Below are 22,867 nucleotides of genomic sequence, written 5' to 3'. Positions count from 1 at the left end.
AGCAAACTACTTACTGGAACAAATACATCTCACAGTATGGATCATCTTGTGAATATTTACATTGATCCATTACTGATCTCACTGTCACATCCTCAAATACAGTACAGTATGTGAATGACATAAGCAAGTTGTTTTGCTGTGTTAGCTTATACTGTACCTCTTCGCATTCATCTCTAGGGGCATCTCTGCTCTCCAACATCTCACAAAACTGCTCAACATTGACGGATTCTTCTCCTCGGTTTACCCGCTCCTCCAGCCAGCGGAGCAGGACTCCCTCGTTCCCTGCCAGCACAGACTCCCGGATGACGACTCCTGAGTCGCTAATACGAGCCGCCGCTTCTCTTAGTTTCACTTGTTCGAAGAAGACGGCCGGGCTCGGCGGCCCGCCAGTGGGCACGGAGACATTCTTCGGCACTCGTCGTCCGCCTCTCCCAGGACCGGTTCCTCCGACGCCAGTGGCCGCAGAGGCCGGGCTGTCTTCCGCCGACCCGGGGCTCTCCGTTCCCATGTCTTCGTCGTCGCAGCTGCCTCCGCCGCCGCTCTCTGCGTTCCCCATGACTGCTTCGATTAGACTTCGCCGAATAAAGCTGTATGGCCCACAGAGGGGCGGTTTTAGAACGGTTGTGCTGGGGGCTGTACACAAATCGCTCTACTAAGCTACACTACTACCGCATTGACTGTACGTCGTGGACTTGCCCGGAACGTCGTTTGCGTTAGCCGTTTGCGCATGCGCGCTTTCTTCTTCGTTCACGGAAGCACCTGCGAGGGCGCTAATGGTTTTCAATGAAAATGTGGAACGGAAATAACCATAGCGTCGACAAACAACATGCTCTGCTATGCATTGGTGGCAGCGCTAGCGGCGTTCTTGGCGGCGCTTTTCATTCCTCGCCAGTGGCCGTTACACGTAGGAAGTAAATCCACACAGGGGCCTGCAACGACGCTACTCCTGAACAGCCAAGAATTGTCGTTGTACGACGGCGAAGAAGGCAGCAAGGGTATTTACCTGGCAATATTAGGCCAGGTGTTTGACGTACACGTTGGCCTCAAGCATTATGGGCCTGGTGGTGCTTATCACTTTATGGCAGGTGATAATTACGACTTTCCTTGTTAGCCTTTGACACACATTGCTGTATCGTGAACGTACTGTATAATACTCCTGTGCTGTCAATCATGTTTGCATATCTTACATGCTGTATGCCTCAAAACCGGTAATTACCTTGGACAAATCATTCACAAATTAAAGTATGCCTTTTAATCTGAATACTAATTACATTGTCGCATTATTGTAAATACATTAACAACAGGGATGAAAGCATGCTCATATTATTTTCTCTCTCAAGTATATGCTAGCTGCTATATTAACTAGTCCAAAACAAACTTAGCTACTATTCTAAAAAAATTAAATAAAATAATTGACTGTAATTACACCGAACTAATCGGCTGGATCAGGATCGGCCGATATTTTGCATTTTATGCAAAACCGGTGATTGACTGTAATGTCTTTATTTATTCATAGCTGCTGAGTCGTGTAGCTCACCTATTTTTTTCTCTCTCTTCCTCCAGATGACTAAAAGGAGTGTTGAGAGGACACTTTGGAGCAGAATTACTACGGTTTTAAATATCTCGGCGTAACCCAATGTTTTAACAATTACAAGGAAGACAGAACAATTAACAAAACAAAATAGAGCGAAATTAAAGCCTATTTTATCTTTTATATATTATGTGAAATGTTGTCATCAAGTGGTGGGCTGCGGAAAAAAATAAAGTTTTGGTGGTTCATAATAAGTATGTTTACACAGTATGCTGCATGCCTATTGTATATATGTTTATTTTCCCAAGGTAAAGATGCATCACTGGCGTTCATCACAGGAGATTTTACAGAAAGCGGTTTGACAGATGATGTGTCCAGTTTGTCCCCATTGCAGGTGGTAGCCCTGTTTGACTGGCTGCTGTTTTATCAGAGGACCTATCAAACTGTAGGTGTGTATGTGTTTTTCCAGCAATTGTGCAATTTTAGTCCATAATGTGACTGAGGGTTGGACTATGGACATGATGTGTCAAGAAATAAGTTAACTGACAGTGACTACTGTTATCCTGAAGAAAATGTTTGCACATAAATACCAATATAACAGTTGACCATTAATTTCTGTGCCAGCCATTTTCAGATCCTCCTTTACCGTACCATGTGAAAAGCTAACCGTGAAAGACATGGGGAAAAAATATTTGAATGCATCAGAGCAACCACAATAACAGGCATAATGTCAAATGTATTTTAGAAATGCGGATTTAATACAGCGTGTGTCTTGCAAACAATTTTCGATTTCTTAATTGCAGATGACGCTTCGAGATGTAACACCCCTTTCATTTGACCATACTTGGTCTCTTCCTCCCTTTACTTACCAAAGCTAAGCACTCCAGATGGGAGTTTGGCATTAGTACAGTTAGTGAAGCGCCAGGAAGATTTAAAACCGCAAGCCCGTCTACTTTTCATCCAACGCAAGATTAATGGTTACAGAAATAGTCAATTACTCTAGTTTACCAGACCAATTTCATGCAATTATCAGTTTCATGAACTGTTCGTTATAACACTGCTTCGTCAGACGACAAATGGGACGTCTGTTCAGTTATTTTTGAATTGTGAATGCATCCACAATAAAATGTGAACGTTTTGTTTTCAGGTTTGGTCATAGGACGGTTCTATTCCGAAAGTGGAAAGCCTACAGAGTTTCTACTGCACGTTGAGTCATTGCTTGCAAAGGGGAAGCAACTCAAAGCCAAGACAGAGGCGGAGATGCTTCACTTGCCCGCCTGTAACTCGGAGTGGAGCTCTGCGAGGGGAGGGCGGGTCTGGTGCTCCACCAGGAGGTAAATAAATAGTTTTGAGCATGGACAAATATGTAGAACAGAGATGCAAAGTTGCCATGGACTTTTTTTTCCCGTCTTTTCAACAGCGGTGGAGTTGAAAGAAGCTGGACAGGCGTTCCTCGAAAACTATTCTCGATCGGCGCTAGTGGGTCCCGTTGCGTCTGTGTGGAAGATCCATCTGCAGCCAAGGAGAATCCCAACCTGCAGGAATATGACGGCTGCTCGGCCCTTGCAGTCTCTTGCTCTTTAGTAGAATAGTTGAAAATGGACAACTAAAACACCTCATGCCAGCAAACTCACAAATAAATACAAGTGGGGAAGGGGAATCGCTTTTAAATGACCTTTATGTAAAGTTGTTCTTCCTTTCTCTAAAAGGATACACTTGGAAGAGACAGGCTAGATATCTGAGCATACAGATACGATACAATGTGCATAAAAGATTTTACAATGTGCATAAAAGATTAACAAAGGCAAGATTTAAGTCTGTCACAATGGCAATCACAAACTGCATTAAGTACAAAAATGGTAGCAGTGGTCAAAAATATCACACATTTATCTGTACAATTTGACAATACTTTAGAGGCCGCACTTAATCGGCCATCCCTATCATTCTCACCTCGCCAAACCATCGGGACATGTCACGTGATCTTTATAAAGTGCACCTGTTAGGTTTAGAAAATCAACAAAAGCGGTTAAATGTGTTGGGTCAAGACAGACAACTTGACTTGAGGCATCATCGTGGGGACTGTCATCACAACTGACAAGGACCTCATGGCCAAGTCAAAACTGGAATGTACTCGTATGCTGACTGATTTTCAAAATAGGAACATGATCATGAAATGCTACAAATTATAGTACATGCAAGTCATAGAAAGTTGCTTGTCAGTAGTGATACATACCAAATGTATCAATAAAGGTTCAAACACGCCGTTCATCAAGGACTTAATAATTGTGGACAATTGTGGCATTTTTTTTTTTCTACCACAAGTGAAATTTAAATGCCCATGTTATGCTTCAGAGTCTAACAAAGTGTATTGATTTCATAATTTATCCAGGGAATACATTACAGTCACAGAAAAAAAAAAAAAAAAAGTTCAATTCACAATCTTGTGATTCCGATTTAGTTTTACAACTTTACACAGACTTTTGATAATGTGCGTATCCAATTTAATGTTTGTCTCTGGGCAAGTGACAAAGCATGATCTGCAGATGGTGAAATCATTAACCACAGATGAACATCTTCCAAACAGTGGTTTCGTAATGAAGATGTTTATCATTGAATTGCAATGACCGTGAGAAGCAATGTTTTTTTTGGGGGGGGCAAACTAATCATTGCAGACGTTAACTCAGTCCAACAGTCGCTCAACTGCTTTCCATTCATTTATATTTTTGACAGTTTGATCAACAACAAGATGAATAAACGTCCCACTATAACATGAATGCTTTTTTCACAAGACTGGCGCAGTATAAAGACAATGGTCCAGAATTGCTCAAAATACTCTCGCTAGTATGTCCTGCTACTGATGTCCCTTTTTGACGTATACCCCAGTAACTGCTAAGTTGGGCCCCGACCTGGCGAGCAGGTGGGGGATATCCAGGCCACTGCATTATGATACTCCACCCAGAGTTAGTACATCAAAGCAGATGTCGCACACCCTCACTGGCTTGTTCAAGTCAAACTTGATGATGGGGATCTCCTTTATAGAGCACTTGTGGCACAAGAGGCGCCCGCAGTGACGGCTGGAGAGACAGGATTCATAATGTATGTAAGTATGGCGTACTTTGACAACAAAACAATGACTGGAAAAATATCGTAGAAAGGTCACAGTACTAACCAGTGATGTTTCCTTGTTGTAACTCCAAACTTGGCAACGCACTCATAGCAGTTGGAACCGTCACACCAAGGGGGCTCTTTGGACAGCATATCTAAACGACAAAAATGTTTTTTTTGTACCTGCGTGTAACATTATTTTGAGAAACAATCTGATTGTGCACAAATTGTGGTTATGTAGAAACACAATTGCAAGCCAAAAATATTGCTGTGTCACGGTATTAAAATAACAGCTCTTAAAAAGGAGCACTAAAGAACTTTTCAACCTTAATAAAATATTTTCAAAACTCTTCTGATGAAACGTAGACTTAAAACTAGTGGAATGGTACATTTGCTATGGCCTGAAGGGGTCAGTATCATTTTTACTGTCACTAAGCAACTTTGAGGAGGATGGTAGGAACACTGCCAGACAAAAAAACTACAAATGTGGCGAATGCTGACGCTACCCCGGATGAAAGGACAGTCAAGGATCAACATTGGCCCGGATTTCACTCGCTGGAGTGAGCTTAAAAAAAAAAAAAAACGACAATGCGCTTGTCCTCATAGGAAATGTGGTCTTCCTTCAGACATAACAATACCGCTTTTGTCCATATGGCGTCGCCATAATCAACGTAAACTGAAAGTTCCTTAGTGTTGCTTTAAATGACATCTCTTGAAATATTAAGGTAAATAAAAACAGCATCTCTTCCCTCCATTAAACACAATCTAATTTAGTTTTAAACAATATATGGAACATTTGGTACAGAAGAAATGAGTACTATGTTAAGTTTAAATAAATAAATAAATGATTACATACATGTTAACATTATGCTTTTGTTTTAATTATTAGTTTTAGTACCCATTGTAGCACTTTTGAGATTTGATTTCAAATGTAAAGTGCTTTATAAATAAAAATGTATTAAACAACCGTGGGCTACTCATATTGTCCTTGGGGCTAACTAGTACCTGATGCCACCTTTTTGTTTTTATAGGACAATGCACAATAATCAGACTAAAAAGGCATCCATATTTGCATATCTTTTTTCGTCTTGTTCCCTAGCTCCTCTTTCTCCTGTAAGCATGACCGTCCACCCTCTCCTGGAGACAATTTCAAAGAGGAGGCACGTTTACTCAACTGTGCACCCCCCTAGCTCAATTAGGTTATTGAAACCTTGACTTTTTAAAACTATGGTAAACCATCAAACCGTAGATAAGGCATATAAGTGAACAATACGCTGGGGGACTTAATTACAATATTTTTAGTGGTTACGGCGTATGGGTCCGAAAAAGTAGTTCACTTACCAAGAAGGCGGAAAAGCAACTGTTTCGTTGCTACTTGGTAGTTGAAAATATTAACGCCCTGATTATTATTGACGCCCAGGCGAGCGCCAGCCCTCACAATGGCACGGCACAGGTTAGCGTTCCCTTTCATGTAAGCCAGGAGCAAAACTGCAAACAAAAACATATCAGTGTCATTCATACAATCACAATTATGAAGTTGGTATTAAAAAAATGATAATAAATAAAATCAGGTTTATGTACCGGTATTCCCTTCATTATCTGGCTTGTCCAAAGGGTATTCAGGCATACACTCCAAGAACAACTCGAAAATGGCAGCAGCGTTTTCTTTACCATAGTGGCCTAGCACGTGCATTGGCGACTGACCCCTGAATTATTTATGCAAAACAATGAACCATACAATTAGCTGCAACGACCTTTAAATGTCATTACAAATAATAATAATAATAATAATAAAAGGTTAAATGTACCTGAGATTAAAGGCCTCAGCGTCAACGTTGGACTCTGTGAGAAGGGATCTGATATTGTTAAGGCGGCCATGCATCACTGCCAGATGAAGAGCTGGGGATGCCACGGGAACACAAAGTTTATTAAGTCATATTGAAGCACACCGGTAAGTCATTTTTAGTGAAATAAGTACAACGCAAAATGGATGAAATTTTCCAGAGAATCACAGGAAGTAAACAAGGTTGACACCAATTAGCTTTGAGCTACAATCTCCTGAAATTAAATTTTTTTTATTATTAACTCTTTGACTGCCAGACGTTTTCAGAAAAGGGATGCCGTGGGTGCCAGCCGATTTAAGCATTTTTGACTGATCTTTCAAGGTCCACAGAAAATTATGTGTTTGGACTATGGAAACACACATACTACCAAATGAAAGATTGGACTCTCATCTTTCATCAGAAAAAAAAAGTTTGTTTCTACCTTATTCTGTTTTTCAGTAATCAATAATAGAAAATGGTTAATTTCACCTCTGTTTTGAAAAAAAAACGTCTTTTAACGTCTTTGGCACTCCTCCATAGGATTTTACTAAACGTTATTTAACGTTTTTGGCAGTCAAAGAGTTAATTTATAAAAACAGTTATATTTTGAGTGAAATCAAGGAGCAATGAAGGTCTAAAAGGTCTAACGTACTTGATTTCTCTTATCGCATTAATTAATAAAGTAACTAAGATTGTTTTTGGAGACAATGAAAGTAAATTATTGGGACTAGAGATGCCAACCAGTATGATCACCCCCTAAGAACATTCTGGGTATTTTGTCTGGAACATTTGCATCTCAGCCAACAACAAACATTTTAATTATTTCCTTGAATAGTTTCGAGTGACAAAATATTGTAAGCTTGTTTTTATTTTAGTTTTGATTTGTTAAACACAAGGTCTTGCTAAATATACACTAATTTAGTTTTAGTTACAGAATGACATTATTATTTTTATTTATTATTATTTACAGAATGACACATTACGAAAAAATATTAGGTCGTATGGTTATTTAACAAAACTGAATTGATTATGAAAAATTGTATAAATAAGGTATGTACATTTAAGAACATTTCTTGTGCAGGTTTCAACAATCAAGACTCTTTTATATTGCTGATACTATATATTAACATACTTTAATTTTAGAGATCCCTCCTCTTTGCTGACATATGCACTACTGTATTAATTAATTTCCACTTTTCATAATGTTTTTTGTGTGTATCTCTCTAGACACCAATTAATTGAGTGAAAACTGTACCGTCGCATTAATCATTTATTCCGGTGTTTGTGATTTACATTTAACAAAAGCACGCAGCTACGATTGGTTGGTAGCAAGGCTAACTTAGCCTTAGCATGTATTTCCCCCGTAAATTACTACTCATCCTCCTTTCGTGTCAACAATACTTGTCAGAAGTGTTGCTTATTCGTGGCCATGATGGCAATAAGAGACTTTCGGAGGAACGGCTAATGTTTAGTCACCACGCTAGCTAGCCAGCCAGCCACACAGTGCTCACGGAACTGCGAAGCTAGTTCTGTGCATGGGGAAGCTGCAATAACATCAACACGATAACACGATAGGTAGGTAGAGGCCAAATGTTCTGTCAGCCAATCACAAGCTGTGGTACTCACAATTCACTCATTCACTGCTGCTGACAAGGAGCTAACCGTTTACCGTATCAATTCCGTAACATTTTTGACTACATCCCCGAGGTGCACATAAATTTCAATTAAATCTGAAACGGAATTTCAAAAAAACGGAATTTACCGTTATTGCCATTCTCATCCTCAGCAGCAAAGTCAATGCCATTCTCCAAGAGCACAGAGCAAATGGTGGCCAAATCCTGTTGAGCAGCCAAATGCAGGGCGGTCTGCCGGTGTTTGGTCAGCTCATTTACTTTGGCTCCGGCAAGCAGCTGGTGAGTCACGCAGGAAAAATGCTTCATTAAAAACTTTCAATATCGCAAAAAAAAATATTACAAGACAAAATGATTAAAAATTAAAGAGTCAAAAAATATGATGTAGGCTTTACCAAGTTTCGAACAATGATCTCAGATCCGGCTTGCACAGCCAAGTGGAGAGGGGTGAGTTTAGCAGCATCCTGAACCCTTGAGTTCACATTAGCTTGCACGCTAATGAGGAACAGAACACTTTCGATGTCGGAATTTTGCACAGCCACATGGAGGAAATTCCGCCCTTTATTGTCAACCTGGAGAGAGGCCAAAGTTAGCGGGTGAGACATGAAAATTGGGCTTTGTTCTGCCTTTCTCAATCCTACCTGTTCAGCAGCACCTGGTTCCCTTTTGAGAATGGCTTCTGCTGCTTTGTTGTTCTTGTGCGTCATGGCGCAGGCAAAGGGTGTCATTCCTTGGCGGTCACGTATATTAAGACGGATGTCCGGATGGGAAATCAGGAGTTGTATGATAATGTTGTGCTGGTTGCTAATGGCAGCATGGATAGGAGTCCTACCCTCTGCATCCTGAAAAAAAAAGCCGAGAGATCATATGTTAGAATGCACTCATTTGTGACCAAATATCTAGAAGTTGATGCGGCGCTGTGACGAGACCGACCTGCGTATTGACACTAGCTCTAAACTCTAGAAGGCACTGCACCACATCCTCCAGTCCCCAGCTGCTCGCTAGGTGGAGAGGCATTTGTCCGTCTCTGGCTTCTTCTTCTCCTTCTCCATTTGGGCCTGGCCGCCTCGGGCTGTTCACATCGCAACCGCTGGCACAGACATAAGATATGATGCATAACGGGGAGGGGCACACACTCTAACCACTAATCTAGCACAATCTATTTAGTCTGTCACAGCCTGACTTTGGCAGGAAGCAAGGTACATACAGCCTCCTGCACTGATCACCACTCGCCCTGTCAATAACAGGGCACACTAAGTAGAACAAATTCACGCACTCATTCACAGCTGTGGCCAATTTCAATGCTTCAATTAACCTACCGTGCACAAGGAGAAAATGCAAACTCCACGTAAAACGAATTAAAAATAAAAAAAGATTCAACCCCATGACCTCAGAACTGTAAGGTAAGCCAGCAACCACTAGGGTTCAGTGTTGCCACCTGTACATTCTTATTTTTTTTTTTATCGAGAGAGCTCAGTATTGTTCATTCGGTAATTTTACCGATTCGACATGTCATCATCATTGCGCTTTTTTTTTTTGTATGTGTATGTGCGAGTGTGTGTGTGCGTGCGTGTGAACTCATTAATTCACCTAAAACCTATTAAAAATCCTATACCGTTCACCTAAGCCGAATACTTCAGAATCCAGCTAGAGTCGTGATGTTGTCAGGAGACCCGAGGAAGGATCAAAGCCTCCTGTACATTCTAATGAGCATCAATAACCACAGTAATGCAGTCAGTTTTTCATCACTGCAAACTACAGCCACAGTAGGATCATATGATTATATTATCTGCCTTGTAAATAGTGTTAATTTTATCAGACATTTTAAAATGTTATTGTTTAGTAATGAGGTTTTAGTCTAGTCTAGCTTTCGCCCGCTGAAAAATGTGTGTAGACGAAAATCTTTCTTAGTTTTTGTTCACGAAATTAACACTACAGTAATTTCTGGACTATAAGCCGCTACTTTTTTCGTTTGCCTTTGACCCTGCGGCTAACACAAAGGTGCGGCTTATCCATCAGATCACAAGGGGGCGCATTATAAAAGGATGCACAAGAGCATCAAGCAGAGCAAAACAAAAAGTGAGCCCAAATACAGTAGGAGAGACAAAACGAGAGCGAGACAATTTTGGGCCCTAATTATGGAAAATAAAGTAGCAGGAAACCGGTGCGGTAGCATTAAAACACCTGCGGCTTACAGTCGGATGCGGCTTATGTGTAACAAACTCGAGTATTCCCCCAATTTAGCTAGCACGGCTTATAGTCAGGTGCGCCTTATAGTCTAGAAATGACTATACTTGTAAAGGCCCTTTTTTTTTTTATCTTGCTTGGGTATATTGAAGCTCATTAGATTATGCCACCCAATAGTGAAGCACTGCGATTGTCGGGAAAGTATAAATGATCTCTTACTGATCTGCAGACTGGTTGCACCGCCAAAGATTCCAATTATGAAATAGGCATGTGACAAAACATGTGAATGTAATAGACAATTTGGAGCCTAAAAGACTCATTTCAATCTACCAATCAGTATAATAATACATTTGTAAATTTAAAAATTCCAACTTGATTTAGTAAAGGTATTCTAAAGCAGTTAATTGAGGGTTTGTCCATATATAAGAACAGTCATTGACGGCATAAAAATGTATGCATGCTTAAATTTCCCAAACTGTGAAAGTAATGTGTTTTCAGACCTGCGGATGAGAAAGCAAGCTGTGATCTCATTGTTCTCGTCAACGGCTCTGTGCAAGAGGGTCTGTTGGCAGCCAGAAGGGCCTTTGCTCCAACATGTCGCATCACAGCCATGGCGAACCTTGGAGAAGGTGAAAAGGCATTTAAAAACTTTCTTCTTGGTTGTTGTCTCATGTTAAATTACACTATTAAAAATGCTAGTTTATATGGATGAAATCTGACTCTACATTCTTTTTTCAGTCACAGCTGGAAATAAATCGAATATCAGGTTACATTTAAACATCTGGAAAATAAATGCTTTCTAGTGAAGGATGTGCTCTGTGGTATATGGCAGCAATGTAGCCCGAAACTTGTACGCCAGTCACAACACGTCATAGTTGCACCATGGCCATAAGATGCCATTAAGGTCAACCCAGTCAGAGCTAAGCTCATTAACATATTAAATATTTTTTTTAATATAAACTCATTCACTGTCATTGACAGCTATAGACGTCAAAAATTCATTTTAGCCATTTCTATTAGTTTAACATAATTTTTCACTTTTCTTAACAAGAGTATGAAAACCTAGAATTTTTTTATTGTACATTTAGAACAGATATAAAATTTGTGATTAATCGTGAGTTAACTAGTGAAGTAATGCGATTAATTAATTAATTTAATTGCCTGACGCCCCAAATTTTTTAAAATCTTTTTTTTTTTTTAAATTGCGTCAGGCGATTAAAATTTTAAATTGTTATCAATTGCATGACTTTAATAGTTAACTGACGATCAATCACAAATTTTATATCTGTTCTAATCATCCCAAAAAAAAAATCTAGGTTTTCATACTCTTGTTAACAAAAGTAGAAAACATTTTAAACTAATAAAAATAGTTCAAATGAATTTTCGATGTCTACAGCCATCAATGGCAGTGAATGAGTTAATGAGAAACCGGATGGTTCAGTCAGCTTGTACAGCTTGTAAAAGGGCCTGGCTGCTCATTTCTAAACCAAAGCTACCAGTCAGTGTATATAACTTGGATCGAAATGTTTCTTTGATGCTCTTTTTTTTTTTTTTTTTGGAATATCTCACCAGCGTTGATGCAATATCCTCCAAGCCATTCTCCAGAGCAAGCCATAACGGAGGATCCCCTTTGTCATCCACCACAGACATGTCAGCTCCTCTTGTGCAAATAGCATCAACTACTAGCGGCAGCTGATTACTAATGGCCAACTGCAGTGCTGTTTGTCCCTCCTGGGTCCTAACAGTGACACAAGAATTGTCTGTTCATATCTATTTACAAAAAAACAACATAATAATACTCGCTGAAATGGTCAAAATCAAAACCAAAAGCAAATGATGTAAAGCGTTAATTATTTAATAAAAAGCTAAACTGAATTAAAGAAAATGACATTAAGTCAAATGCATCAAGCATTTTATGATGAAATAGCTACCTAACATTGATGTCTGCCTGGTGCTCGAGAAGGAACAGGGCACTCTTGCTGTCCTGTCTTTGGATGGCCATGTGAAGTAGGGTTTGTCCATTGGACATGGTGTCGTTGATAGACGCTCCTGAGCCAAGAAGCTGAGCTGCTATGGTGTGCATGCCTGACAGGAGCAGATTGGCCAGTTTAAGACATCCCAGATGAAGATGTGAAGTGAAAATGCAGGGTGGGTCTTCAGTTTACTCGGAAATGACAGTAAATATTTACACAGGGATGTGATTTGACCAAAGTGAAATTATCTGAAAATTTAGCCGGGGGTCTGGGGGCCGCTGGCACCCAGCTAGGTCCAGGGCAGTGCCCTGGTGGGGGGACAAGGGGCCCCCCCGGAGCTCATGGGTTTTCCGTGTTTTTAAGTACTTTCAATGCACTCACATGACAAAGAAATAGACAAAACAACAGCATAAATTTTCAATTTAACTATCCCATATAAAATAGCAGTTTTAGTCAACTCAAAATCAGTCACATTCAAAAACATTGGACTGCCTTTGCTTTTAAAAACTATCACTGAGAATATCATCATATCTAACTAATGTGATTACTAAGTTAACACATAAATAATGTTGAAGAGTTCAAATTTCATGAACAAATAATTGTATCCTGACCAAATGAAAAGTAACTCATATTAGAGCATACCACAAATGTCTTTGTTATAGCAGAAGATGTTATTTGTCGGAGTCATGTGCATACACAATGAATTACAAAAAAAAAAAAAAACATTTTTAAAAAAAATCTGAATTTTTTTTTTTTTTGGGGGGGGGAGATAAAAAAAAAGCGGAATTATCACATCCCTGATTTACATGAAAAACACTTCCAAGGCCATTCCTATATGACAAATTGTAAATAGTAAGTAACTGTATGCTTTGCACGGATGTGTCAAATTAGTACATTGTGCACCGTTCTTAACATAAAAACATTGTATAGCCAAGACCCCCCCTTGTACTTGCTTCACGAACCAACTGCACTGCAGCGTACCTGTCCAAAGGGCTAAGCCCAACACTGTCTGGTCCACAGAGTCTTTGAGACTGAAGTCTGGAATGATCTGGAAATTATTGGAGGCATGAAGTGCATTTGCTGCAACACAAAGAAACGAAAAATAGTTCATCCACTCTAACATGATCATCTGATAAAACTAGGGTCAAACTGCATTTGAAAGGTGTACAAAAATTGCTGACCTTTTTGCTCTAGGATGACTGAGACCACATCTGGATGGTTGTGAGCAATGGCCATGTGAAGTGGGGTCTGTGTCGCCACACCGAGGGTGTCATCAGGCAGAGTCTTCAGGGTCTGCAGGTTTGGGTTTGCGCCCTGCTGGAGCAGCTCTGCTGTCAGGCTTGCAAGGCCAAAGCGGCAAGCTGTGTGAAGAGGGCTTTCCCCCTGAAATTGAAGACCATCCATTAATATTCAAATCACCAAGTATGTGGATAACAAGCGGATGTTTGTCACAATTTCACAAGTTAATTCATGTTAAAAAAAATTTGATCGCTCTGAATATGAAAAGAAAAATCCACAGAGCTGTCATCAATGTCTTACAAATGCAATTATGCCATCTAGTGGCAGAAAAAAAAGACCGCAACACAAATCAATAGCACACTCATTTTTTACAGTACAGTACATCGTTTTAATTTTAACTTAATGTTATGAATGATTATGAAATTACTGTTTTAATGACTAAAAGATGCAGCCATATTTCTATTAGTTTAAAATTGTTTACACTTTGATGTTAAAAAGAGTATGAAAATTTAGAAAAAAACATTTTATTGTACATTTAGAACAGATATAACATAGGCGATTAATCGTCAGTTAACTATTGAAGACATGCAACTACTAACAATTAAAAAAATAAATAATCACATGACACCCCTATTTATAACGTGTGTGTGTGTGTGTGGGGGGGGGTGCACAAGTCTCCTTTAAACATTACACAGACTAAACAAATTACTGTCTTGTATTTGACTACACTGAACAGAGTCCTCTTGCTACATAATATTTTTAAGAAAATGATACTAATTTTGTATAAAATTATTATCTGCAAACCCCAAATTCTGGGTCAACTATTTGGCCAAACAACAACATATGACGAATGATTTGCGATATGGGGATTCCACTTATATTGCACCCGTGTTATACGCACCCATTTGTTAACATGGTTGACTTTTGCCCCGTGTGTTGCTAAGAAAAGTGCAGCCGCCTCATTGGCTGAACGAGCTGCTCTTTGCATTAGGCAGTTTCCTAGGAAAGCAAAAAATATCACGGAAATTAGATGGGGGAAAACGTGTGAAAATTAAGACAAACTACTCGAAAAGTACGAGAACATGTTTACACACCTGTTGAGGAGTCGGGTGCGTCGGCATTGCTCCCTCTCTGGATTAATTGTGCCGCAAAGCTGTTTTCATCAAATGACGTGCCGTTCACAACCGGAGCGTCATCCTCGAAGGGATTTACAGAGGCGTCCGAAGACACTGTGATATATTGCAGAGCCAACCACAAGGCTGTGCTGCCATCGTGGTCTTTAAGTTCCAAGTCGAGCCTATCATCAAAATCAAAATCTATTATCATCAAAAGCCCAAAGTCAAGATATGTATTGAAGTTGTAAGCAGAGAGTAACTCACTGTCTGCATTGTAGTAGCTGGCTGAACACGGGTTCATTCCCTGAAGACACGGCTTCATGCAAGGGAGTTCTAACAAAGCCGGAAACAAATCAAAAGTTGAGCGATATTTTTCCAACTCTGGTTTCATCGAAATGTGACCAACCTGCCCTTGCTGTTTTGCATGTTGGCATTAGCTCCGGCTTTGAGCAGAGCTTCTGCAATCTGTGCCATGCCGCTCATCACTTCTGCCGAGTGTTTCTTGGGGCTAAAAGAACAAACGAGGTGAAGGGGGGTTTCCACCGCCCCCACAGTGGCGGCGTTGACCTGAGCTGAGTGACGGATTAGGAAGACTGAGGCAAATTCGTCCCCTGAAAGAAGAGAAATGAGTGTAATGACGGAGGACATCTTACAGGGTTGCTATTTAGAATGTTGTTAAACAAAATGAAGATTGGATGAAATAAAGCATAGAAGTGCGACGTAATAACTCCACACCTCTTTGGATCGCCTTATGCAGAAGACTCCATCCGCTTTGGTCCACCATATCCACATCTGCTTTGTTGTTAACTAGAGTGGTGGCAATACTTTCCAATTTTCGGGAAAGTGCCAAGTCTAGAGCCAGATCACCGTTGTTGTCCAGTTCATTCAGCTTGCCTGGCAACTGACAACAACAAACAAACCTTTTATAGCTCAATGAGAATTTTTTCTATTACTGCGCTAGTTGCAGCGCTATGTATTATTTAGAGCTTAGTATAAGGGTTGAAAATGCAACAGACCAGCGCGTCCATCTCAATGAGATAGAGGAAAACCACATCTTCCCGCTCAACTTTGATGGCTTTGTGGAGAGGATAGTCCGTTTTAGACTTTATCATCTTGTACAAAAGTTGAGCGCTCATGGTGCTGAAATCTTCTTTCCTGAGATCATCCTAGAAAACGACAAAACAATAATTTGATTTACAAGGCACAATTACTGTATAATTATGAAAAAAAAATGGGTTTTAAAATGGATTATGGGAGGGAAAAAAATTATACTCAAGTGCCGCCACTCTGTAAGACTGATTAGTCAGTGCAATACAGTGGATAGTAAAAGTCTACACACCCCTTTTGAATTGATAATTTTTTGCGATTTACAAGATGAATCATTTTAAAATCTTTCCACTTTAATCTGACTGACCTATAACCTGTAAAACTCAACTGGGGGAAAACAAATCATTAATATTAAACCCAAAAGAAGTATGAATAATCAATTCAAATAAAATTGTTACACATGTGTGTATGCCGTCTTACAGCTGAGGATGGGCCTCTGTTTAGAATTTACCAATCACGCACGCACGCACAAAAAAATAAAATAAAAATAATAATAATAAAAAAAGCAATGATGATGACATGTCAAATCGGTAAAATTACCGAATGAACAATACTGAGCTCTCCAGACAAAAAAAAAAAAAAGAATTCACCAATCACATTCAAACTCAATTTAAATACGAGTCATTATCTCTCTGTTCATTTTTATGTCACCTCTCAAAAGGATATGGTTACTTTTTTTCAATTGGAGTTTTACAGATAATGGGCAATGGTGAAGAAAATTGGACGAATGCTGACTAATATCGATCTCACTTTTATACATCACTAAAACCTGGCATTTGAATGGCAAAGTGTAAACTTTATATCTAAAGTATATACAATTCTTCCATTGTGTTACCATTACCCATCATAAGTATACTGTGCATATTGTGTATATAATAACTTTGTGATTTATCAAATACTGTAATACCTCTGAAATGTCATCGTTTAAATATCAAGAGCATTCATGACATAAACAGCATATACTCTCATCACAATTCACCGACAATCACAGATAACTGAACTATTCTTCTTTTAAGTAAAAAAATTCACTGCCCAGAAAAAAAAAAAAAAGCAGTATTACGCATAATGTGAAAGTGATGAGAGTTCCATGAGAAACAGGCCAAAAATAGAAGAAAAAAACACACACACACATAAAGGTGTAAACAAAAAAATCCAGTAAGAATTAATATTCTACTCCAAAGGCTAAAATGAGACATATGTGGATCATTTGGGGGAAGAAAAGAGGGGGGGGGGGGCTGTGAAATGTCTAACTAGACTAAGGACTGAGAAGTGCCGCATGCATATAAATTCCAGAGGACGTAGAAATCATAAGGAACTCACCCAGTGGCTGGCTATGATCTCTCCGCAGTAGTTCATCAGCGTGGTGGCATTCAGCTCCTCAGCTGTTTGATAGAAGCGAATGCAGTTCCTGACATTCACTGAAGACATGACACCTTTTTCACACCTGTCCCCATGCACAGCAAACCAATGTAGCGTCAGGTAGGTATGTCAAATATGCTCACTGGACACTACAAAAAAGATACACCTGCACACTCAGGTGAGATCTAATACAAGAGCTGTCAAGATTCAGAACATTTTTAAGTTGAAGGATTGATGCAATTGTAATGAATCAAGGTCCCCGCAACGGAGAATGACCTGAATGTGGAATAGTTTTTAGCACATTTTGGTTGTCTGTGATCTTGTACCTTATTTCAGGAACACTTCAGGTAATTAAAGTAAATTGAATTTGGTTTACACACAGTCTAGGCATGGCCAATGAAGGCTCAGATCTTTGCGCTTTTTCTCACGCCACATAAACACTATTGGCGTCACGTATCTGTGATATTGCCTAAAATGGCCACAAAAGCTGCAATGCATTGTGGGCGCTGTTTGCCAATTAGGCCGAGCGGTAACCACGATGAACATAAACATGACTGTGACACTGGGAAATAGTTCTACAAGCAAACTCACTGTTACTTCATCATCATAAATTGTGTTTTTACCCATTTCTACGCTGCACAGAATTACATTTTTATCTTCATCGAGCTCTTGTATTAAATAAATCCTGTTGGGTTGTGCAGGTGCACTTAGTGTTTCGGTCAGTAAATGTATAGTGTGGATAATGGTATGTTGTCACAGGGATGTGATTTGACCAAAGTGAAATTATCTGAAAATTTAGCCGGGGGTCTGGGGGCCGCTGGCACTCGCTCATGGGTTTTCCGTGTTTTTAAGTACTTTCAATGCACTCACATTACAAAGAAATAGACAAAACAACAGCATAAATTTTCAATGTATATTGAACTATCCCATATAAAATGGCAGTTTTAGTCAACTCAAAATCAGTCACATTCATAAACATTGGACTGCCTTTGCTTTTAAAAACTATCACATCTAACTAATGTGATTACTAAGTTAACACATAAATAATGTTGAAGAGTTCAAATTTCATGAACAAATAATTGTATCATGACCAAATGAAAAGTAACTCATATTAGAGCATACCACAAATGTCTTTGTTATAGCAGAAGATGTTATCTGTCGGAGTCATGTGCATACACAATGAAATACAAAAAAATAAAAAAATAAAAAAATAAAAAATCGGATTTTTTTTTTTGGGGGGGGGGGGATAAAAAAAGCGGAATTCCGCAAATTAGCGGAAAAATCACATCCCTGGTTGTCAGTACAGGGTGTCCTCCATTTGCAACAGTTACGTTACAAAAGCAGCAACGTAACTGAATGAACTTTGCGATAGGCATAATAACTGTAAATGTTTGTTTGAAAAACACCTAGAGGCCATAAAAAGAGAGATCAATATAAAATGATCACATGAAAAATTTACAACAATATTTATACATTTTTTGTGACAGGCTGACCTTTCTCTGAGCAGCTGAAGCTGAAAGCGATTGGCCACCTTCATCAAGTCGATGAGAAACGCATCGTCTTCACTGAGCTCCAAGTCGTCGGTGTATGCCCAGCGCAACATTGCCATGGCAACCTCGGGTTTGCAGTCTGCAGAGAGAGAGAGAGAGCATTTAGAATTCTCAGAACACAATTGTAACTGCCACTGGACCGTACAAATTGTTCCAGCTCCTGCTCCTGAATATGACAAAAATCCCCTTAAAATGCAATAACGCCTAAAAATGTAACGAAATTTGCACTTAATCAAAAATTGAATAACACCTAATAATGTATTAAATTCACCGATAATGAATTAAAAATCCTGATTTATATTGTAATAACACTTTTACCCAAAATGTAAGACCGTATTGCATACTCCCACAGAGTATTATTAATTTCAAGAACACCAACCTGTTACACAAAAAATTACCTTAATATTATCGTTTTCTTTTAGGAAATAACACATTAAAAATAGAACTGGATATAAAGTCTCATCTGAAACATTCAAAGTTAAGGTGAAGTGATTATAAGGCATCACATGACAGGCACATGTACAGTAAATGGAAGGAACTCTTTTCCTGTTGCCAGGCAGAAACTCATCTGGCACACGACCACTTTCAGTCACGGTGCCCCGTTACTAAAACAACGATTAAACTCTTGATGTAACAACGAGCTTAAAACTTCTTTGATTAACAATAAAACCCCGGCCAATCTAACATCTTAAATTACATTTATTTTTGATAAACTCTCTGCAGAGTTGGTTTAACACTAAATAAATCAAATCTATCAAATAATTCAAACATTGACATCCAATTAAATCAGACATTGTTTTAAAAAAAAAAACAGGAAAAAAAATACTTTGAGGGCTGAAATCAACTCTAAAACACTGGACTTTTAACACTCCATTTTTTTCTGTGAATGTATACAAGAGTCTTAAATTCTCAAAACGTAGAACTTTGTACTGAAAATGAACATATACATTATCTGTCAAGTTTTAAATTATCAGTTGAGAGAAAAAAAGACCCACCTGAAAATAGAATAAATCCCCTATAATGTAATACAATATTACATTATTGGTAAAAATGTTCAGTCAGATTTTTTTTAAATTATATTATTGATGAAATATGAAATTATTACATTATTGGGTTTTTATTACATTTTTGATCAAATTAAGTGCAAATTTTATTACATTGCCAGGAAATTATTATATTATAGGGTGCTACAATCTTCTATTTTAATTTAATTAAGCATGCACAACCAAGGAGATGGCAGATTTAACAACTGGGTTGTATACAATGTTCCCCTGTTATTTCTAGATGTTTTGGTGATGAGCCATGTTGTGAACACTAAATAACTTAAAAGATGATTTGACTTGGGGGAAAAAATGCACCAGAGGTGTTACATCTCCAACCTAACGTGTAAAAATACCAAATGTCAAGCAGTGATGAGGCCTTAGCTTTGATTGACACAAATTATTACCTTCTTTTTATGGCTCTCACCAAAACCATTTTTGTGCCCTTTGTGTAGCGCCCAAGTTACAGAAAGAGCACAAAAATATATGAGTTCTTTTCAGCTAACAGGCGGGGAAGCTCACTGTGTACGCCTTAGTAACAGTAAACCCATATCACAGTCACTTCGCTTACCAGACAGATCCAGTTCAGAGGTGGTGGCCATATTGGTAAGACTCCAGACATCACTGCGCGCAGCCAGCACAAACTTATGGGCACTGAGCTGATTCCCCGCGATTTTCACTTTCAAATCACTGCCGGTACAAAAACACACACCGAAATATTGAAATCCAAAAATGTCATGTTGGCAAACAATCGCAAATAAAACGCTAAAACTACAGAGCGAGCTGGATAGAGGGAAAAATATGAATCAAAGCATTTTCTTCAGGAAATCAAGTTGCTCACCTGTATTGTTCCTGCTGATACAGGCCTGAAACGATGTCCAGAAGACGGCTAATGAAACTGTCTGCGGATGCTGGGCTGGTGGGGCCTTGGACAGACACCTGAGCAGCAAGGACAGCGCAGCGTCTCTCTGTATCAGCTAGCTTCTGCTGCATCTTCACGTACTCCTGCCTCAGCAGGGCCAGATGCTTCTGCAGCTTGGCCACCTCCTCTGCGTTGAAGTTATACAGACAGAGAATAAATAAACACTCATGCATATAAAGCTTGTTTAGTTAAATCTATTGATTAACCCGGATTACACCTGCAGAATATGATATTCAATACTGGAGCTGAATTTAAAAAACAAAACATGCCCTAACTTACACCATTTTAATTGACACTACAAGAGGCATTAATTGCAGAACATAAATATTTTCCTGTATAAAAATCGAGTGGCATATGTAAAAGTGGTTCCTTTAGGTGTGACTTTCACTATTGCTCTTGATGTTGAAACTCTAAATCATGACTCAGCCCGAAGTCCGCTTCGTTCCCGTGGGGCCCATTTCCTTCCTTTAAAGCACTAAAGTATTTGTAAAGGGGATAAAAGTGCTGAGAAAGCTAGTTACATTGTCCTGCCTTGTAAACTGTAAGTGGCAATGCTGAAAGTCATGTGACGCCGAGAGAGTTAAAAAAAAAAAGAAGTAATTTAAAAAAAATACACCTGGTGAGCCTCCCATAAGAAGAGTGGTATACTGGAGCAGCAGTTTAACATGACCTGACCACGATACAGCTTGGATAATATATGGAACATGGTATTGCAGCCTACGTTAATCTTGCAGACTTTAGTTTGATGCAACATGGAAGTAATGTGATGAGGTCACTGCCCGCCGTGCATCTGCATTCTTAAAATCCATGTAGTAGTGACCACAAAATCAGTGCTAGTCCAAATTTAAAGCAAAACATTATAATGCAAAAACTACATTTTTTTTTTTGTCAAACTAAAACAGAATAGTTAGCTATAAGTACAAAGAAGCCCTTCCTGTATCATACGAGCTGAACTTAATAAACGACAAAGAAAGCATTGTTATTTAAATGCACATAACATGAGCGACTCTGTTAGCAAATAATGTTTACATGAGGGTTTTCTGTTTATTTCTCTTCTTTTTTTAAGTTGATTTAAAGTTGATGACGGGCAGCAGCCTTTTACCTTCTGTTGGTGGTCATGGTCATATTTATAAAAGCGGCACAAATACCTGATACGGAGGAAATAACCGTAAGTACTCTGAATAACTAAGTACCACGATTTATTTGACAGGAACCGAACAGGTGTATATGTATGCTCAATTCAAAAGCACATGACATTTATTTTCTAAAAGCGACGATCGATTTGATTAGAGCCTTACAATTTGTCGTAACAAATGGTGCATGAAAGTACATGTTTTGCACAAGCACACTATTCATCTGTTGCGGCACGAAAGGCGAGTGTCAGTCTTGGCTAGTTCAGTTAAATAGAAACGGGGGGAATCTGTTAGCAACATCAACGACAGCTACTGATAAAAGCTTGCTCACTTACAAGCAGAACAAGGCAATAACAATGTCGTGTTGTTTCGAAAGGACATACAACTTGAAATAGACATTAAAACCGTACTATCAAGTGGGTAAAGCCGTACGTCGTAACACGCCTACGCAAATAAAAGGGAGTGGACAGACAAGAAGACCCCCAAAAATTCAATCTCATACCTTCCGCCATGTTGCTCTGCGTTGGCTTCGTGACCGGACGGCGTTCTCGCGATAAGATCAACACGGCCAAGATGGGGCGGAAGTACTGCCGCTGCTGCGTTCACGTGCGCGTCAATTTGAGTGTTGTCACGTGAACGCATCTATGCTTGAGAAAAGTGGATTTATTTGAATGTGTTATGTGTCAAAAAATAATTCCGTTTTGTCTCGCACTAAAACTGTAACATGAATTCATTACAATACATTAATCCGACTATTAGTGAAAGAACAATGACTTTCTTTAAAAATGTATTTAAGATTGTCTGGTTCAAAGAATGGCGGTGCTTGAGCAAGCCGCGGAAGTACTACTCAGTGTTAATTTCATGCTTTGTCATAAAATCCATCAAATGTTTTTAACTCAAGTGGTAAAAGTAACAATGAGGCTAGTTCTCAGCGCAGGACTGAGAGACACTTTCCTGCAAGTCATCTCTTTTCTGCTTCCAGCCCAAACTCCAGCTGCCCTATCAATAAAAAAAGGGTGAACATTTTTTGAAAAATAAAAGCAATAAAATTGTATGGCAGCCAAAAAACACAACTCATTTTTTTTTTTTACTGGTGGGGATGGGCTTCTATAGGAATTGCCTGTAATCCATCCCATTATTTTTTAGTTTTTA

The 22,867-nt window shown here is 39.1% G+C and overlaps 3 protein-coding genes across 4 annotated transcripts in view; 1 reads left to right on the top strand and 2 right to left on the bottom strand.

Moving 5' to 3' along the window:
* Positions 1–692, bottom strand: part of zzef1 (zinc finger, ZZ-type with EF hand domain 1) — a 30,613-nt gene extending 29,921 nt beyond the window's left edge. Inside the window, exon 1 of the mRNA XM_077547510.1 lies at positions 158–692. Within this exon, the coding sequence (XP_077403636.1) occupies positions 158–556 (399 nt within the window). The 5' untranslated portion in view covers positions 557–692. The remainder of the gene's footprint in view (positions 1–157) is intronic.
* On the top strand, positions 660–3,206 carry cyb5d2 (cytochrome b5 domain containing 2). 2 transcript variants are annotated; one of them, XM_077547515.1, is made up of 4 exons: positions 660–1,085; positions 1,840–1,980; positions 2,679–2,865; positions 2,952–3,206. In XM_077547515.1, exons 1-4 carry the CDS (start codon positions 827–829, stop codon positions 3,121–3,123), a joined length of 759 nt encoding a protein of 252 aa, XP_077403641.1. In that variant the 5' UTR covers positions 660–826; the 3' UTR covers positions 3,124–3,206. The 2 variants fall into 2 exon arrangements, with proteins under 2 accessions (XP_077403641.1, XP_077403642.1); XM_077547516.1 differs by having other exon boundaries at positions 939–1,085; positions 1,564–1,980.
* On the bottom strand, positions 3,192–22,294 carry ankfy1 (ankyrin repeat and FYVE domain containing 1). The gene is made up of 25 exons (XM_077547511.1): positions 22,218–22,294; positions 20,502–20,709; positions 20,232–20,350; positions 18,564–18,699; positions 17,032–17,155; positions 15,621–15,770; positions 15,340–15,505; positions 15,011–15,215; positions 14,869–14,937; positions 14,584–14,786; positions 14,391–14,488; positions 13,432–13,633; positions 13,232–13,330; positions 12,209–12,362; positions 11,847–12,015; positions 10,778–10,896; positions 9,024–9,180; positions 8,732–8,932; positions 8,486–8,662; positions 8,222–8,369; positions 6,445–6,535; positions 6,218–6,342; positions 5,978–6,124; positions 4,701–4,791; positions 3,192–4,605 (listed from the first exon to the last, which is right to left on the bottom strand). The coding sequence occupies exons 1-25, from the start codon at positions 22,225–22,227 to the stop codon at positions 4,473–4,475; spliced, it is 3,501 nt and encodes a 1,166-aa protein (XP_077403637.1). The 5' UTR covers positions 22,228–22,294; the 3' UTR covers positions 3,192–4,472.
* Between the last annotated feature and the right edge of the window lie 573 nt (positions 22,295–22,867).

This window comes from Vanacampus margaritifer, chromosome 16, assembly GCF_051991255.1.
Source record: "Vanacampus margaritifer isolate UIUO_Vmar chromosome 16, RoL_Vmar_1.0, whole genome shotgun sequence".
Taxonomy (NCBI): Eukaryota; Metazoa; Chordata; class Actinopteri; order Syngnathiformes; family Syngnathidae; genus Vanacampus; species Vanacampus margaritifer.
This window is presented reverse-complemented; position numbering and strand designations above follow the sequence as displayed.